The sequence below is a fragment of the Gymnoscopelus braueri genome (assembly GCF_963280865.1).
Source record: "Gymnoscopelus braueri genome assembly, chromosome: 8".
Lineage (NCBI taxonomy): Eukaryota > Metazoa > Chordata > Actinopteri > Myctophiformes > Myctophidae > Gymnoscopelus > Gymnoscopelus braueri.
In genome coordinates this window covers 40994849-41011879 of record NC_137609.1, presented here as the reverse complement: position 1 = coordinate 41011879, position 17031 = coordinate 40994849, and the positions used below count along the sequence as shown (strand labels likewise).

At 41.8% G+C, this 17031-nt stretch overlaps 1 protein-coding gene across 1 annotated transcript in view; it reads right to left on the bottom strand.

Annotated features, from left to right (window-relative positions):
- Positions 1-16632, bottom strand: part of pds5b (PDS5 cohesin associated factor B) — a 69986-nt gene extending 53354 nt beyond the window's left edge. The window contains exons 1-2 of the mRNA XM_080434999.1: positions 16555-16632; positions 883-1009 (exon numbers count right to left, since the gene is read on the bottom strand). Coding sequence (XP_080291125.1) covers positions 883-990 — 108 coding nt within the window. The 5' untranslated portion in view covers positions 991-1009; positions 16555-16632. The remainder of the gene's footprint in view (positions 1-882; positions 1010-16554) is intronic.
- Between the last annotated feature and the right edge of the window lie 399 nt (positions 16633-17031).

Below are 17031 nucleotides of genomic sequence, written 5' to 3'. Positions count from 1 at the left end.
CCCAAAGAACTTCCTAAAAACACCGGTGAGGCCGCCTTCTTCTGGGTCTATGGCCCAGAGTTGTGATATCCACTACCACTGGAACTTAAAATGGTTTTATGGCCCCAAGTTGTGATATACACTAACACTGTAACTTAAAATGGTTCTATGGCCCTCACAGATGATGGAGCTCATCAGGTCCACCATGTGAATGTGCACCTTCTGAGTTGTGACCGTTACTGTGGAAACAAACAGGAAGGGCACAGCGGGGAGGTTCGGCGAAAACAAGCCACATTCAACTGCCCATAACTATGGAACGGATTATCCCTTAAAATGCAGAGCACTCTTAGTGTTTTTAAGAATACGCCTAAAGCTCCTTACACACCGGGGGCGATTTTTTCATGCGAATAATACCTTTTTTTTAAAAACCTTATAAAGTCAATGCAAGCTTCCACGGAGTGAAAAAGCGTCTTAATTAGTCAGAATTTTGCGTATATTCGCATAATCGCACGTGTGTTATGACCTTTAGTCCTATTTTTTCAACAAGGCAGTTAATTACATTAATCTTATGTTCACATCCTATGTTTTAAATTATTATTATTATTATATTATTTGATTATTTTTGCCCTACTTCGTCTTGCTCTTCTAGCTTTAACAATACTGTTAAGTCATGTTTCTGTTTGCCCATTTAGTTTTTTTCTGGCATCCTACTATTTATTATCTTAATGTGAAGCACTTTGGGCTACATTTCATGTATGAAAGGTGCTATACAAATAAAGTTATTATTATTATTACTACTTTGAAATCTGAACTGTTGTCTTTGCCTTATGGTGTCTTTGTGTTTTCTGAGTACCCATATACACATACAGTTCTAAGTACATTTACTCCTTAAGTACTACTGACCTTGAGCCTGCGGACCATCTCCTCTTTGGAGATCTTGTCCGAGATCTCTTTGACCCCCGGGGGGTAGGTGACCTTCCCATCCGCGGCTCGAGCTTTAGAGTGAGCCATCCTCTCAGCTCTGCACTGCCTGAGAGAGAGAGAGAGAGAGAGAGAGAGAGACACACAGAGACAGACACATCAGTAATCAGGTCCTAGACTGAGCTATTATTCACTGCTGGAGGCAAAGAGAGGAAAACCCATTGGAGATTTAACCCATTAAGAACGGGAACGCATCCGTGTCATTTTAAGATTTCTTAGGCTATTCAAAAATAGCAGATCTACAAGCTCCGCGCTATGAGCTTGTAGATCTGCTATTTTTCCAAAATCTTGGAAAATGTATGCAAATCTTTTAATATATATATTTTTTCTTTGCTTCTAGATAGATAGTTAGATAGATACTGTATTGATCCCCGAGGGGAAATTCAGATATCCCATAGCTCATACAGGCAAGGTTAGTTAAAAACACATCACAAAAAGGGGGGGGGGGGACAGGTTAAAACTGAGAGAAGACAAATCTAAAAGATATATTATGAAATAAGCATAAAAAAGCATTTAAAAGCATTTAAAAGCATTTAAAAGGTGTCACTGGGAATAAGAATTCTGGGGGGGTCCAAAGCCAAATACATATCATTTTGGGGGTTCTTGACATGAAAATGTTTGAGCACCACTGATATATAGCGACATTTTTAAACAAAAAAGAAATAGGGGATTTAGAATCTCCAGAAGCAAAGATTGAAGTTACAAATGTTCGCCTTAAAAAAAATATCTTCAAAGATTTGCACCAATTTTCACGATTTAAAACAAATATGCAGATCTACAAGCTCAGTAGATCTGCTATTTTTTGAATAGCCAAAGAATAAAATAATGGTTTAAGTGGTTACAACAGACGCGTTCCCGGTTTTAATGGGTTAAGACAGAGAGAGACAGAGAGAGACAGAGAGAGACAGAGACAGAGACAGAGAGAGAGGGAGAGAGGGAGAGAGGGTGACATCAGTGATGAGAAAGATGGGAGGAGAAACAGAGTGAGAACAAAACCACTCTGACTGAATTATATTCAGGAAATAAGGAGGAGGAGGAGGGGGAAAAACAGAGGATGATCTGAGGCCTATGGTAAAGCTTTTTAAGACTTTTAAAATGAGTCTGGAGACGGGAGAGGCTCTGAAATATATATTCAGCCATGCGTTTCCCAGCAAAGGTATAATGGTGAATGTGTGATGAGGCTCTGCTGCATTTGCTATGATTCACAGTGAGAGAGTGTGTGTGTGTGTGTGTGTGTGTGTGTGTGTGTGTGTGTACGCAGACAAGCATGCATTCAGTGTATTTCCTCCCTCACACACACACAAAAGAACAAACAGCACAGCACATCACCAGCACTAAGCTGCTAACCCTGTAGGACCTCTACACCCAGAGGTAAGTAAGCCTTGCCGAGCTGGCCTGGCATGGCCAGACTAATATCACTGCGAAGATATTAGTCTGGAATATCTGTGTGGAACCTACATTTCCAAGGGGCGGATTAGAAAAAATGCCTCTGGTGATGAACCCGTCCCCATATTTGCATACTGGGCCCTGATTGGTCCCTCTCTACTTCAGAGAGAGTGAAATCCAATCGCAACTGAGCGGTGCCAGACCAAAACTGCCAAGGGCAATTTTTTTTTGCAATGGCAGATTTCTCTAGCCTGGTAAACCCTCCCTCCGGAAATCTCATTTCCATTTGATTCCAGGAGTGAGTCTGGCCTGATCGCCCATTCTGCAATATTGGCTGTGGGCTGGAGTTGGGCGGGAGTAATACCGTTGACTGACAACCCCTTCAGCCAATGATCGTTTTTCCCCTTCAGCCAATCAGCAGTTCACCAGACTAATCTGACGCAACGGGACTTTTGAGACGGCCATGCCCAAAATAGGTTGCCTTATTCGGATACATGCGTGTCACTGCCCGCCCCTGCTGGTTCTCTAAATTTTTATTTTTAAATAGGCTTTGTCATGATTAATTGACCACATATATGAAGTTAAACAACTAAATTCTATCCAAACGATATCTTAAAACTAAATTCCGTGCCTCAAAAAAGAAGTTAGAGAGCGTTTTAAAACGGAAAGTAAAAAGTGTAACTGGCCACAGGAACAATGGCGGATCGTTCCATTTTTGTCGGCTGCACTCGGTCCCATTCGGGCGCACTCGGACTCGCCACCTGATTGGCCAACTGTCGCTGTCAAACACAGAACGATGAGAGACGACGCTGATAGGCTCGGTTAGTTGGTAATTCCACTAGAAACCCCCACAATGGGCTATCAGGCCAGACTCACTCCTGGAATCAAATGGAAATGAGATTTCCGGAGGGAGGGTTTACCAGGCTAAGATTTCTCTGGTTTCCAGGCTGTTGCACAGCCACATGGCCCTATAGGGGACCTATAGGGGTCCTGTTTCTGTAGCGTGAGGCAGCTTGATGATGTACAAGTACACCCCCCCGCCTGGACATGACGCTAGTATGTCGCAGGGACATACTCAATCCAACCTTTGATGCTGAGTGCCAAGCAGGAAGGCAATTGGGTCACATTGGTATGACCCGGCCAGGGATCGAACCCCGACCTCCCAATCTCAGGGCAGACACTTTAACCACAAGGCCACTGAGTTGGTCATGTGTACCCAGAGAGGAGCAGGGTGAAATGGCCAAGGGGGCAAGAGTTCAAGACATTTAATCCTTATCCCTATGAGTGGATGAGATTTGGACTTTCTGTAGTTCATAGCCAAAAAAAGAACTTTAAAAAAAAAACATTATTTCAACAAACATGTCAGTAAGAAATTGTCAATGACAGGCAGAAACCTTGTATCTTTATATTTTATGTATTTGTTTTTGGTAAATAAATGCCATACTTGAATAGTGTCACACTAAAGTAGCAAAAATAGCCGATCTACAAGCTTGAAAATCGGCTCTGTTTGCTACTTTTGAATTATTATGAAAGTGGTTAAGGGTGTCTGTGGGTTTTGTAAAGTAATTAACCTTTTAAAAGTATTAGCAAGAGCTTGTGACTAAGTAATAACTACTATTGGATCCATTGGTACACAAGTTCCTTTTTTCAATTGTTGGACATACAAGGTTTTCCCACCCCAACAATGGCGATGTTTTTAATGCCCAAAAATAAATTCAAATCTGTTCCACTCAGAGAGGGATTAAAGGGTTTTGAACTCTCGGGGCCCAGACCGGATCATCAAATATCCCCGCCATGGCCCGGGCGGCTGGCGTAGCCGTCTGGGGCACCTAGGCTGGTAAATTAATCCAGCCAGACAGCCGCAGCGTGTCACAGGTTCGAGTCCCGACGACCTTTGCTGAGTGTCATTTTTGTTTACTCAGTCTGTGTCTCGGAGGAGGGCTGTGGACATTTCAGAAACCCGCCTACCAGTGACATCATCGAAAGGCAATCCAATAGTAATAATAATCCAATAGTATTCAGCCATTATATAGCATTGTTCACTTCAATTATCTTTGAAAAGATCACCAGCCTTTTAGGATCTCTTATTGTCTCCGCCGAAGGTGGAGAATATGTTTTCGCTTTGTGTGAGCAAACATTGTTAGCCAAGCTAACATTGGGCAAGCTCCACGTGACACGTGTCAATTTGTTGACACCAATGCCTCTGATTGGCTAGAGGGACGCGTGACGAAATAAAATTCTATAAATAGGTGTGTCACTTCAAAAAGCCTCTACTTTTTGAAGTGAGGTAAAACAGGATCAATCAGACTTGATTGGAACAGTACCTTCAGTAAGTCCAAGTCACCCGTCTGTGCGTGTGTGTTTCCCTCTGAGAACACCTAACATTGGTCAAGCAAAGGCGCAGAAGGCCAAAGCTAAGAAAGCATACTCATCTACATTTGTAACGTAGAAGAGGACTAGAGTTGAAATGATCCCACAACAAAGCCGAACTCTTAATACGTGTCAATATGTTGACATCAATGTCTCTGATTGGCTAGAGGGACGCATGACGAAATACAATCCTATAATAAAAAGGTGTGTCACTTCAAAAAGCCGTTTACGTTTTTGAAGCGAGGTAAGACAGGATCAATCAATCTTGATTGGAACAGTATCTTCTAGTCCAAATCACCCGTCCGTGCGTGTGTGTGTCCCTTTGAGAACACCTGACATTGGTCAAGCAAAGGCGCAGAAGGCCAAAGCTAAGAAAGCATACTCATCTACAACAGTAACACAGAAGAGGACTAGAGTTGAATTGATCCCACAACAAGACCGAAATCTTAATACGTATTAATATGTTGACACCAATGCCTTTGATTGGCTAGAGGAATGCATGACGAAATACAATTCTATAAATAGGTGTGTCACTTCAAAAAACGTTGTGTCCCTCTGAGAACACCTAACATTGGTCAAACAAAGGCGCAGAAGGCCAAAGCTGATCAAACACACCAATCAACTGCTGAAACTGTTCAAGACAATGAAGATGAAGAAGACAGACAAGTATTTGAATAGGTAAGACAGGATTAATCAGGAACAGTACTGGCGGAGACTTGTGCTCCGAGGAGCACATTTTCTAGTTAGGATCTCTTATTTATTGTGTAGCCCCAAACAGCCGATCACTCACGGAGGTTTCGGCCAAAGACCTTCTTCCTCAGCGTGAGGAACAAACCTTTGGGACCTTTCGGCCGCTGGCTAAAACATCCGTGAGTGATCTACTGCTGGGGGCCTGGGGCCACACAATAAATAAGAGATCCTAAAAAAAGGACCAAGTAGTGAGTGCTGGTGGTGATCTTTTCAAAGATACCGTTTCTGCCAGAACCGTTGCACCCGATACACGTGCGCTATTTAATTGACGAGTGCTGCTCGCCTTTCTCTTTTTCAAGTTATCACTTAAATTATATATCTGTCTGTATATCTGCTCTTTATAAATGCGTACACACAGTTGAGTTTACCCAGTGTTATGCCAAATTTTCTTCGTTATTATATTGTATTATCCTTTATGCAGTGTGCATGTGACACTGGAAGAATAATGTTGCGCACACACACACTCAAGTCTCTGATGCCTACATGTCCCATATTGAATAACCAGAGCTTATCGGTTGTCATTTCTGCTCCTACCACATTGTGTGTGTGTGTGTGTGTGTGTTCATATTCCACACACGTGGTTTTTAAATTTCAGTGTATTTTGCCCACAGCTGGTCTGCTGTTGCAGCTTTATGAAAGGGAACCTTGCACCTTAGACGTGGCCTGCTGTGACATTGGCCTTTAAGATTCTCCGATCTCGCCTTTTTTGTTTCTATATAAAAATTCTATTGTACAAAGGATGTTTGAACATCCTTTGAACAGGAATATGATGATCACTGGTTTATCCTGTCAGGAAAAACTCACATTGTGCCGACAACGCGCGGCCTGGCCCTAACGTCCGAAGATTCAAAGGTTTGTTCGATACACCGATGTTCGGCGATTAATCAAAAGGTTTGGGGACGGTCGTTCGCCGATTTATTTAATAAATTGTCTGGCTCATGACTCATGTGGCTACTTATTCACCATCCAGTTCAGAGAGGATACACAAACGGTTGGTGCATGTATGCGTGTTGTGGAAATTACCGGATAGCCTATAGTAGGCAACCTAGGCATATCTAGATGATATATACTTATTTTCATTCGCTTGTTAGCTCTGTGACATCGCCTCTGTCAGAATATGTTGGTTTTAACCAGATACAAACAGTCGATTTGCATCTCTCTCTCTCTCTCTAAGACAGGTGTTCATCAGTTGTAGAGGAAGTTATTGCACAGCCTTTTGTGTGGTAAAAATGAAAAAGAAATATAGGCCTATTGGAGATAATGAAAAATGCAGCATGACAGTTTATAACAGAACATCCCAGTCTGTCTGTCAGGGACAATCAGCCGCTGGCTGTGAAAACAAGCCTGACCCCTCACCTTTGATTGATGGAAATGTGAATATGGCAATGTGCTCTAGACAGTGAGAAATGCCAAATCTGGTCCTTCTCAATATATAGACAGACTGAAGTGTACAGATGTCACCATGACTCCCTCTCTCTCTCTCATTCACACTTTAGGATGAAAAAGGACGACATCACACTTTAACCCATTAAGACCTGGAACTGTGTCATTTTTAGATTTGAGCTAAAAAGCATTATTTTACACTTTGGGCTATTCAAAAATAGCAGATATACAAGCTCATAGCGCGGCACCGAGTGCCGCGCTACGAGCTTGTAGATCTGCTATTTTTGAAAATTCGTGAAAATGTGTGCAAATCTTCTGAATATGTATATTTTTAAAGTGAACATTGTTAACTGAAATCTTTGCTTCTGGGGGGTCCCTGGAACTAAATATTTTGATGGGGGTCCGCGGCCAAATACATATCATTTTGAGGGTCCTTGACATGAAAAAGATTGAGCACCACTGATATAGAAATATACGTTATTCAGAATACTGTTGAGATTTAGGAGACATGTAGAATCGGCTTCAGGTCTCAATGGGTTAAAAAGGACGACTTCACACTTTAGGATAAAAAAGGACGACTTCACCCATTTTACACCTATCTTCATAGAACTGGTCCTCACTCCTCACTAATGCAAATGATAGAATGGTTAAAAAAAAAAAATCTACTCGGCCTGTGTCTCATGGGAGGGCTGTGGACACTTCAGAAACCCGCCTACCAGTGATTCATTAGGCAGGTTTATTTTTATTAACGCGAGAACAATGGCTTCCATTATAGCATGCTAACTTTCTAGGAATAGAAAGCCTGCCGTTTCGATTAGCTTGGATTCCCCATCGATGATGTCACTGGTAGGCGGGATTCTGAACTGTCCACAGCCCTCCTCTGAGACACAGAGTGAGTTAAAGTCTTTTAATAGGCTACCGATCAGTGAGGATATTCATGGTCACGTGAGGATGTCATCGTGATTATCCCAGTAATGGAAATTCACCAGGACACATTTATCTGGAGTGTTTTTATATCGGAACAAAATATCAAATCTCCCATCCTTACCCATTAAGTCATCATCTTCATTGTTTTTCTCCTAATAAAGTTGCTGATTGTTTACTACCCTGCTGATAGTTATAGTAACGGCACTATCAATGTCCTCCCATAATGGCATTTTTAGCTCCAGTTCGCTCCCCAGTAATAAGAACATGTTAACTCACAGTCATCAGTGCTCTCACTTCATCGAATACAACCATTATAATAGCCTGGTAAACCATCCTGGTCGCGTGAATTCACATTATCATGCGTCTTCTTCTCCAGACCGGTCTGGCCCCAAGTGCTAGGTGGCCGTTTTTCAGAAACCAAACAAGTGGAAGAGCCAATCGGTGTCTGTCAATCAGAGGGCCCTGAGCGCAGACACTGATTTGGCTCTCCCCACGTTTCGGTTTCTGCAAAGCGCCCACCTAGCGCTTGGAGCCAGACCGGTCTGCAGAATTCACGAGACCGGGATGGTTTACCAGGCTACCATTATAATGCAGTACTAGAATTCGTACTAACTTTTCACTGCCGCGGACCCCCAAATTGATATGTAGTTGGCCACGGACCCCCATCTGAAAAGATTTTGTGCCAGAGAAGATTTGTTAAAAAATTATCAAAATGATTCGAAAAACATCTACAAGCTTGTAGATCTATTTTTGAATAGCCAAATGGATAAAGTGGTTAAAATGATTGTGACACTATATTAACACATTTTGCTGGGGACCCCCTGGAACTCCTCCCCTGACCACACTTTGAGAACCACTGGGTTAAACCACCCAGTGCATCGACCCCAAAATGTTATACATCTTATTACACGGCTTGGTTGCATGCTTGATTCTGATTGGTCAATCAATGAACTCAGCGGTGTGTTATTTCCAGATAATGACCGCTGAGCTCAATAACAGACTGTCTAATCAAAGACTCAGAGCACCTGCTGTGCTGCTTGGTTTTGTGCCGTATCCAACATGAAAGCCATGTAATCAAACACACAATGTAATTTACAGCTAAACATTGCTCTTAAGGTTTTTGAACACGTTTGAAGCGAGAAATAGACAATGCAGTAACCGAAAATGTATTCTATTTAATCAACACTTCCTTGTTTTCCAAGGCGACCGTGTCCGCCCAGCACAACACTTATGGAATACTTTCAATACCGTAAAGCAAGGAAATATTTCATTTTGTTGTTACTTTTGGGTCAATGTATTAATTAATTAGCCGTGTAATAAGCAGGATAATTTACGGCACGCCGGTCATTGTTGAGAAATAACCCCCTTCAGGATCATTAAACCCCTCGGGCGCAATAGTTACGAAAATGTTTTTGCATCCAGTGGAATATTTTCTTTTCTGGTCAAAAAGTGTATTTTAAGCGGGAGGTGGGGCGCTCAGACTGTTCCCACTAAGGACAGTAGGCTTTCAACATAAAATAGTCTTTGTTTTGTTGAGTTGCGAAAGTGTATTTTTTATTTCTACTACAGTCGAGAAGCTGCGCTACCGCTGGTAATGTGGGAAATGCCAGAAAAGTCACATAGCGTTAAGGAGAACTCCTTCTAACGCTATGGACCCACTGGAGCCAGTTGCACCACCTCACACTAAGTTCAAACTTAGCATAGATATAGCTTAAATGGCTTTTTAAAAGCCATTTAAGCTATAACTAGGCTAAGTTTGAACTTAGTGTGAGGTGGTGCAACTGGCTCCAGAGCTACTTTAGTGTCATAGCAGGATCCATCCGTTCAGACTGCAGCCTATACGTTCCCTAACGAGAACAGGCTCTCCATCCACCGTCCCAAGCGCTGATAGCCACAAGTCCACGTTGTAGCGACGTTGTTGTCATGTTAAATGCTGTGTGTATCACTTGCGGCTCTCTCGTCTGTGACCCATTGCAGTGATTTGAAATCTCTGCTTTATGTCTGTGCATTCCTGCCTAGTGACTAGGCAGGAACTGCCTAGTCAGGAACTGCCTAGGCAGGAAAAAACTGGCACTAGTAGTGCCAGTTTTTTTTTCTTCGGTGTACAACAGTGTCGCGCAGGGAACACACCTGACCTACAAGCCCACAACGCGTCACATCAGCGACGCGTTGTGGGCTTGCAGATCGGCTGAGGCGGAGCTACATTACATTACTTTACGGTCATTTAGCAGACGCTTTTATCCAAAGCAACTTACAATAAGTGCATTCAACATAGGTTGCCTGCCTCTGCGCTGAACCAATGTGGTGGTGTGTCTCAGCGTGACCAGACACACACAGGCGTGTGGCCGAGCGTAACTGGCAGCGACAATGTTCATAACTTGCTATGTGCAGTGCATGCACTCAAACTTTATTGTTGATTATGTGTGACGTGATGAAAGCATTTGTTTTCGCATTGGTAGGTCAGGAAACAAAAATCAATTAATTATTTTAAATATATATATTTTTTATATATATATATACACATATACGTATATATACATTTTATTTTTAACTACATTCGAATGGCATTTTTAGCATTCAAGAGTAATTTGAATAATGACCAAAATAATGATTAACATAGTTTACACAATGTACCCGCCAGCCTTATTGCAATCTGTTGCAACAGTAAATTCCAAATATTGTTTCTCTGTTGCATTTCTCTGCTTTACATTTTGCATCTTTCCTCAATCCTCATGCTCCTTCTAAAATCCCCTTTGGGACGGCATTCTGTGCATTCAAACAAATGATGTTTTATTATTACCCTCATTACCATTCACTCCTATATCACTATAACGGGAACTGCGAGGCACACCGTAAGCAAAAAAAAACAACCTTTAATGAATGACATCGGTGACTAATGCCCTGTTTGATTTTGCTCCAGAGCGAAGGTCTAACCGGCAGCGCTGTAGGAGAATTGATTGTTAGCAGCATCCAGTCTGGGTCACTGGGTCTGTAATCTGCCAGGAGCTGCCTGGCTGCTGGCTGCTTGTTTGCAGGGGCTTTTTTATGGTTTAACAACAGCCAGACCGCAATATGTTTAATCACTCCACGAAACGGGGTTTTCTACAAGTGCACAGACGTTCTCATCATGATGGACACTGATAGACATCCACACAGGCACACACACACGCATAATACACTCGCTAAATGGCCACGGTGGACTATGGCAGGCTGCCAAATGTGTCTGTTCTTCTGACCTCTCTCTCCACTCCACCCTGCAGCTGCTGGTGCCAAAGACAAGTCTCGTCGGGTCACATGATGCTCAGATAACTCCCATTGACTAATCATGACGGGATAATTGGGAGGTGGAATCTGTCTGCGTGGCTCCTACGTAAGGGATATTTTACTTCCAATGAGCAGTGGTGTAAAGTAACGAAGTACATTTACTCAAGTACTGTACTTAAGTACAATTGTGAGGTATTTTTTACTTTCCTGGAGAATTTCCAATTTTCAATACTTTTACTCCACTACATCTCAGAGGCAAATATTGTACTTTTACTCCACTACCAATTATTTGAAAACTTTAGTTACTTTGCAGGTATAAATTATTATATTATAAAACATACATTAACCGCTTTAGCCCTATCTTATACCTAGGCTATTTGAAAAATACAGATCTACAAGCTCACAACGCGTCGCATCTTGTGAACTTGTAGATCTGCTATTTTCAAACATTTTAGTACTCTTACTTTTGGTACTTTATATTTTGATGCCAATACTTTTGTACTTTTACTCAAGTAACATTTTGAAAACAGGCCTTTTAGTTGTAACAGAGTATTTTTATATTGCGGTATCGCAACTTTTACTTAAGTAAAATAACTGCCAATGAGAGAGGGCGGGGAAATAATGGCGCCAATCAAGCATTAGCCAGCAATTAGAGTCAAATTGTGTGTACGTGGATCTATCTTCAACTGATTGTGGGGGTGTAATCACTTTCAAAAATATCCCCAAGCATTTCCCATCATCCCTCTGGACTCGGTATAGGAAACACTCTAAATCGTACCTCTCTCTATCCAAAAAGGTAATTATTGAATCACATTTGGTGAGCACTTATCAGAAGAATTAGTGTTACGACTTCACATTCGCTAAATTAAATTATTAAATTAGCATTGTTTTCCCCCAGGAGCTGCCCCTGAAGTGTACTTTTTAATGACAAGATATTAACCTGAAATAGTCAATTATACTTTTTTTTTCTTCCCCAGCTGGTAACATTGGAGGATTTTTTTTTGCCCCCTTCCAACACATTTCAAGGGCATTTTAAGATGATTTTAGCAGCTTTGCCCTGCAGCTGGCACTGGCAGAACGTGGTGGTGAGACATGAGCAGCAGTGTTGCCAGATTTTGAGAGAGAAATAAGCAACCAGGTCTATGAAAACAAGCCCAAAAGAAGGTCACATGAGCACTTTAAACCTACACATATATACATTGGCTAGTTGAAAATAGCCGATCTACAAGCTCACAACGCGCCGCGATGCGACGTGTTGTGAGCTTGTAGATCTGCAATTTTCAAAACACATTTTGAAAAGAAAAAGATACAAATGTGGAATATTTTTAAACACAAATCTTGTATGGGGGTCCCTGGCACAAATATGTTGTGGTCCTGCTGACAAACACATTAATTTGGGGTCCTTTGACATGAGTATGTTGAGCGATTGATGAGAGCCATTGATTCAAACACTATTTGGAAGCAAGCCCAAATAAGCAACTACACCTTAAAAACAATCCCAAAAATAACGCAATATTTACAAGCGACTTTACAGAAAGACAAGCCCAAAGTCACTTATAATAAGATAATAAGCAGACATGGCAACACTGATGAGCAGAGCTTCTCTCATGGCCTAATCTAACCTTTGACCAGTGTATCCATGGTTACCACCACCACAGTGGGGGGATAATTGGGAGGGGAGATCTGACCATCAAACACACTGGGTAGTACCAGCTGGATGTCAGGATGAAATGGCACATGTTGTTGTTTACCAGCACACACACTCAACTCGCATACAAAAGCACACACAGAAATAGAAATACTTAAGTGTGCGCGCAGTGCTGCGCACACACAAAGTGAGCAGTTAGGGGACACATTTCAAAACACAAAGGCAGTCACAGGCACACACAACATAGAATGAAACATTCTCTATCTCTCGCACACAAAAGGTCAGACGAGGAAATTGCTGTTAACACACATTGCTTTACAAAAACAACACACGTACACAAAGTACAAAATATAACAAAGTAAGCGCACACACAATGAATGAATACACATTGCCACCACACACACACACACAACAAAAACAGACCACTTAATTAGTCCAAGCCTTGTCCAAACCTCTGAGACACACACACACACACACACACACACACACACACACCCAGACACACACACCCAGATGTGATCCAGCGGAGGCTGGCCAGAAACAATGGAGGAAGTGTGGGGACTCGCGGATTAAATTAAATGGGCAGGAAAAGAGTGAAAGTGAGAGAGGGAGAGGCAGAGCCCTGTCTGCCAGCCAGGGGAAGCCATATGGAAGTCAACCCACAGATGAGACCAACTGCTGATTTAGGTCATTCAAGCACTGGCACGTAAACATAGAGAGGGAAAACACACACACATGTGAAATTGACCTAATTTTGTTCCAATTAACTCTCAGAACGGATAAATTGCACTTGATTGATTGAATATTTTATTAGGCAAAAACGTAAAACAGCACAGTTACATTTAAAATACTTTTTCTAACAGGTCCGTTCATAAAAGTCCTTGCGGACTTGTTTCCAATGAGGGCCTTGGTATGCAATTCATAGGCAAATGAGCTATGAGCCCACGGTTTACCTAATAGGGCCAGGTTGAAAATGTCATAACAATGTTTATCAAATTAGCTCATCTCCTGCAGTGTTTCCCTCTCCACAGCAAGACTAACTGTGTCAGGGTTGATGACTTTCAACCTGGCTCCCTTGCTTTCACAATAAATAAATACAAAGTTCGATAATAGCTAGAAGAGCTGATCTACAAGCTCACAGCACATCACGTTTGAGACGCGTAGTGACTAGTGAGCGTGTAGATTGGCTATTTATTTTCAAAAAAAAATTACATTTTGAAAGTATAAAACAGGGCTTAAGTCATTAAGTGGATTAGGTGTCACTCGAGGGATCATTGTGCACGGATATTCGGTTAACCTACTTCACGGGGCTGGCGCTACTAAACGTTTCCTAATTAAATTTGGTTACTTATATATTAAAATATGCATTGTTTTTTAATTTACGAGACATTTACGTTTTGTTTTACACATTAACAATTTTGCACCCAAATGACATGTCATGTCTTAATACAATGTGGCTTTTAACAAGCACAAAATGTGCCAATTATCACTGTAAATATGTTCAATATTATCTTGATATTGAATACGTCATATTCCCTAAAATACATGTGTTCATCATCATCATCTCTGAGAACTCCCTATTATGTCTGAGCACTAGCAGCCACCATCATCACTCCAAAACATTGATCCGTAAAGACTTGACGCATGGCTCCTAACCTAAGTTTTCCCAAAAGGAAACACAAGTGTGTGTTTGCTTAAAACCATAACAAGCAGAACGCAATGTTAAGCACTGGTAGCCACTAGCCAGTCAATGGGGCTAAAGGTTTGGTTGATTTACTACAGCGTGCAGCAGCTTTGCTTGTAAACAAATTCATCTAACTGTCCCATTTTATTTGAGGTTTCTCGCCACCCTCAACAGAAAGGGTTTTCAGCCCTTGTTATGGATTTGAATAGCCTAACCGGTCGATGCGTTAGGCTCTGTAAGTGTGATTATAAGGACTTGCTTCAGCGTTAACAAGAGCTTTTTAAACCCCCCTCCTGAACAAGGAGGGCAATCTGCCTATTTCAATTCCATTAACTACAGTGGTGGTGCTGTAGGCTGTCAAATGTCTGAACATCGATGGGAGAACGGGCTGTGATAACAATGTGCTATCACTAGGGGATTTTTTTACAGAGTCTTTTCAATTAATCCAAGTTCATTCACGGGGCAATGCAGCAGTCACAATTAGCCAACGTAAGTGGGTGGATCTGCTGAACAGGGCGAGTAATTTCTCGCATTAACCACTTACACCCTCTAGTCTCAGTGAAACAACAGACTTTGAGTTACAACTGTACTCTGACTGCTTTTTTCCGTCTACTCAACAGCAAATCTATTCGCCAAAAATACTTGATCTACAAGCTTGAGCTTGTAGATGTGCTATTGTTTGGGGGACAAATGTTCTCCCCAGAACAGGCATATGTTGGGGTTCAAGTGGGTAATCGGGCCCTACAATTTAAGACAAAACTCGTCATTTAGACTCATCTATTACCAACCAATGAGCCAGCCAGTACATACTGTAAATCCAACAAGAAGAACAAATGGAATTTAACCCCAAAAAATTGCTCTTAAAAAAAGGTTCTCTGTATCACCAAAATCCTTAAAATAAATGTAGTTCTATGCCTATGGTATAAAATCAATATAATGTATAGGCTAACCCTGAGGCGGTTTTAGCATATAGTCCTAACTCCTAATGATTGGAAAGCATAACTAAATGTAAACAAACAAACAATAATAAATCTGCAATTCCTGCAAATGCACAAGGCCAAGATGGTGATTTATTGTCACAACAAATATGCATTATTCTTCTAACCTGGTGTAATAAATAAACAGCTACAAATCAGGTTAAATAAACAAATAGCCTCAATTTGACATATCCTGCAATCCACAAAGGAAAGGGGGGCGGTTGTCCCAAAATATACATAATCCTACTGTAGGTCTAAACGTCACATAAACCAAAAGCCACGATCAGAACAATGTACACACAGGTTCATGAAAGGATTCACACATTGTTATTATTATTATTACCACCACAAGAAGCATGTCAAGTCAAGGCCACAGACAGACACAGACTAGAGGGGGTGCTAAGAAAATCAAAGAGAAAAAAAAACAGATCTATAAGCTAGTGCGACGCGTTGATAGCTTGTAGATCTGTTCTTTTTTTCCGGCTGCAGCGATACCGTCCTACTACGGAGGTATAAATGAGTCTTTCAGCTACGTAGTTAGCATGCCCCCCGCTAGCACAATATAACCTAGTCTGGTTTGGAACCAGCCAGCTTGACAAACACACAGCAGCAGCCATAATAATAATAATAACAACAAAATGATAATAATTAAATCTTTGCAACAGCAACCACTGCAGGGGAGGAGGGAGGCTCATTGTGTTGATAAGACAGGACGGGCTAGCCTGGCTAGCTAGCTAGCTATAGAACACACTCAGAACAGGGCTATGTTATGTTAGCTTGGCTTTTGGCTAACACACTGTACACACATGAAGTACACTTTAGCGCCCGTGTATCTCGCTTAGGAGTGTGTGTGTTAGCATGTTAGCCTAGCCTCAGGCTATAGTAGCCTGTGCGAATGTGACAAGCAGGCTAACCCACAACAACACAGAGGATAGCACGTTAGCCTAGCCTCAGGCTAGTAGTGTGAATGTGACAAGCAGCAGGCTAACAACCCACAACACAAGAGGAGAGAGGGAGGCGGGCTGCTGCTCTTCACCTCCTCTAGTCTCTCTCTCCTTCTCTTCTCTGGTGGAAAGAAAGAAACTCACAACAACCCCACTCTTTTAGATTGCTGTTGTTTTATCCCCCATCAGCCGCATAAGCATCAATTTTAGCATTACGTTTAAAACCCGTTACGGAATGTGTTGTTTATAATAGGATCGTACCTGTTCGGGAATGAATAGTGTGTATTCACTAGTATGGTCCTCCTCCTCCTCTTCGTGTGTGTGTGCGGCTCCAAAATGGCGCCAACAACATGCACACATTCAGCAGGTTAAGGGACTGCTGAATGAGCGTTATGCGTGCGCGCAGCGCCACCTACCGGCCGGCCCGGCCCCGCTACTGTTACCCGCTCTCTGCTTGCTGCTCTGTCAATGTAATGCCCGGATTTGAAATAGCTGAAAAATAGGTTTAATTTACGGTCTGTACTCTGTAGAGCAGTGGTTCTCAAACTTTTTCATGTCAAGGACCCCCAAAACTATATGTATTTGGCCGCAGACCCCCATCTCAAATATTTTGTTCCAGGGACCCCCAGAAGCAAAGATTAGAGTTACAAATGTTCGCTTAAAAATATATATATATATTCAAAGATTTGCACAAAATAATGTACAAGATTTTTCAAAAATAGCAGATCTACAAGCTCA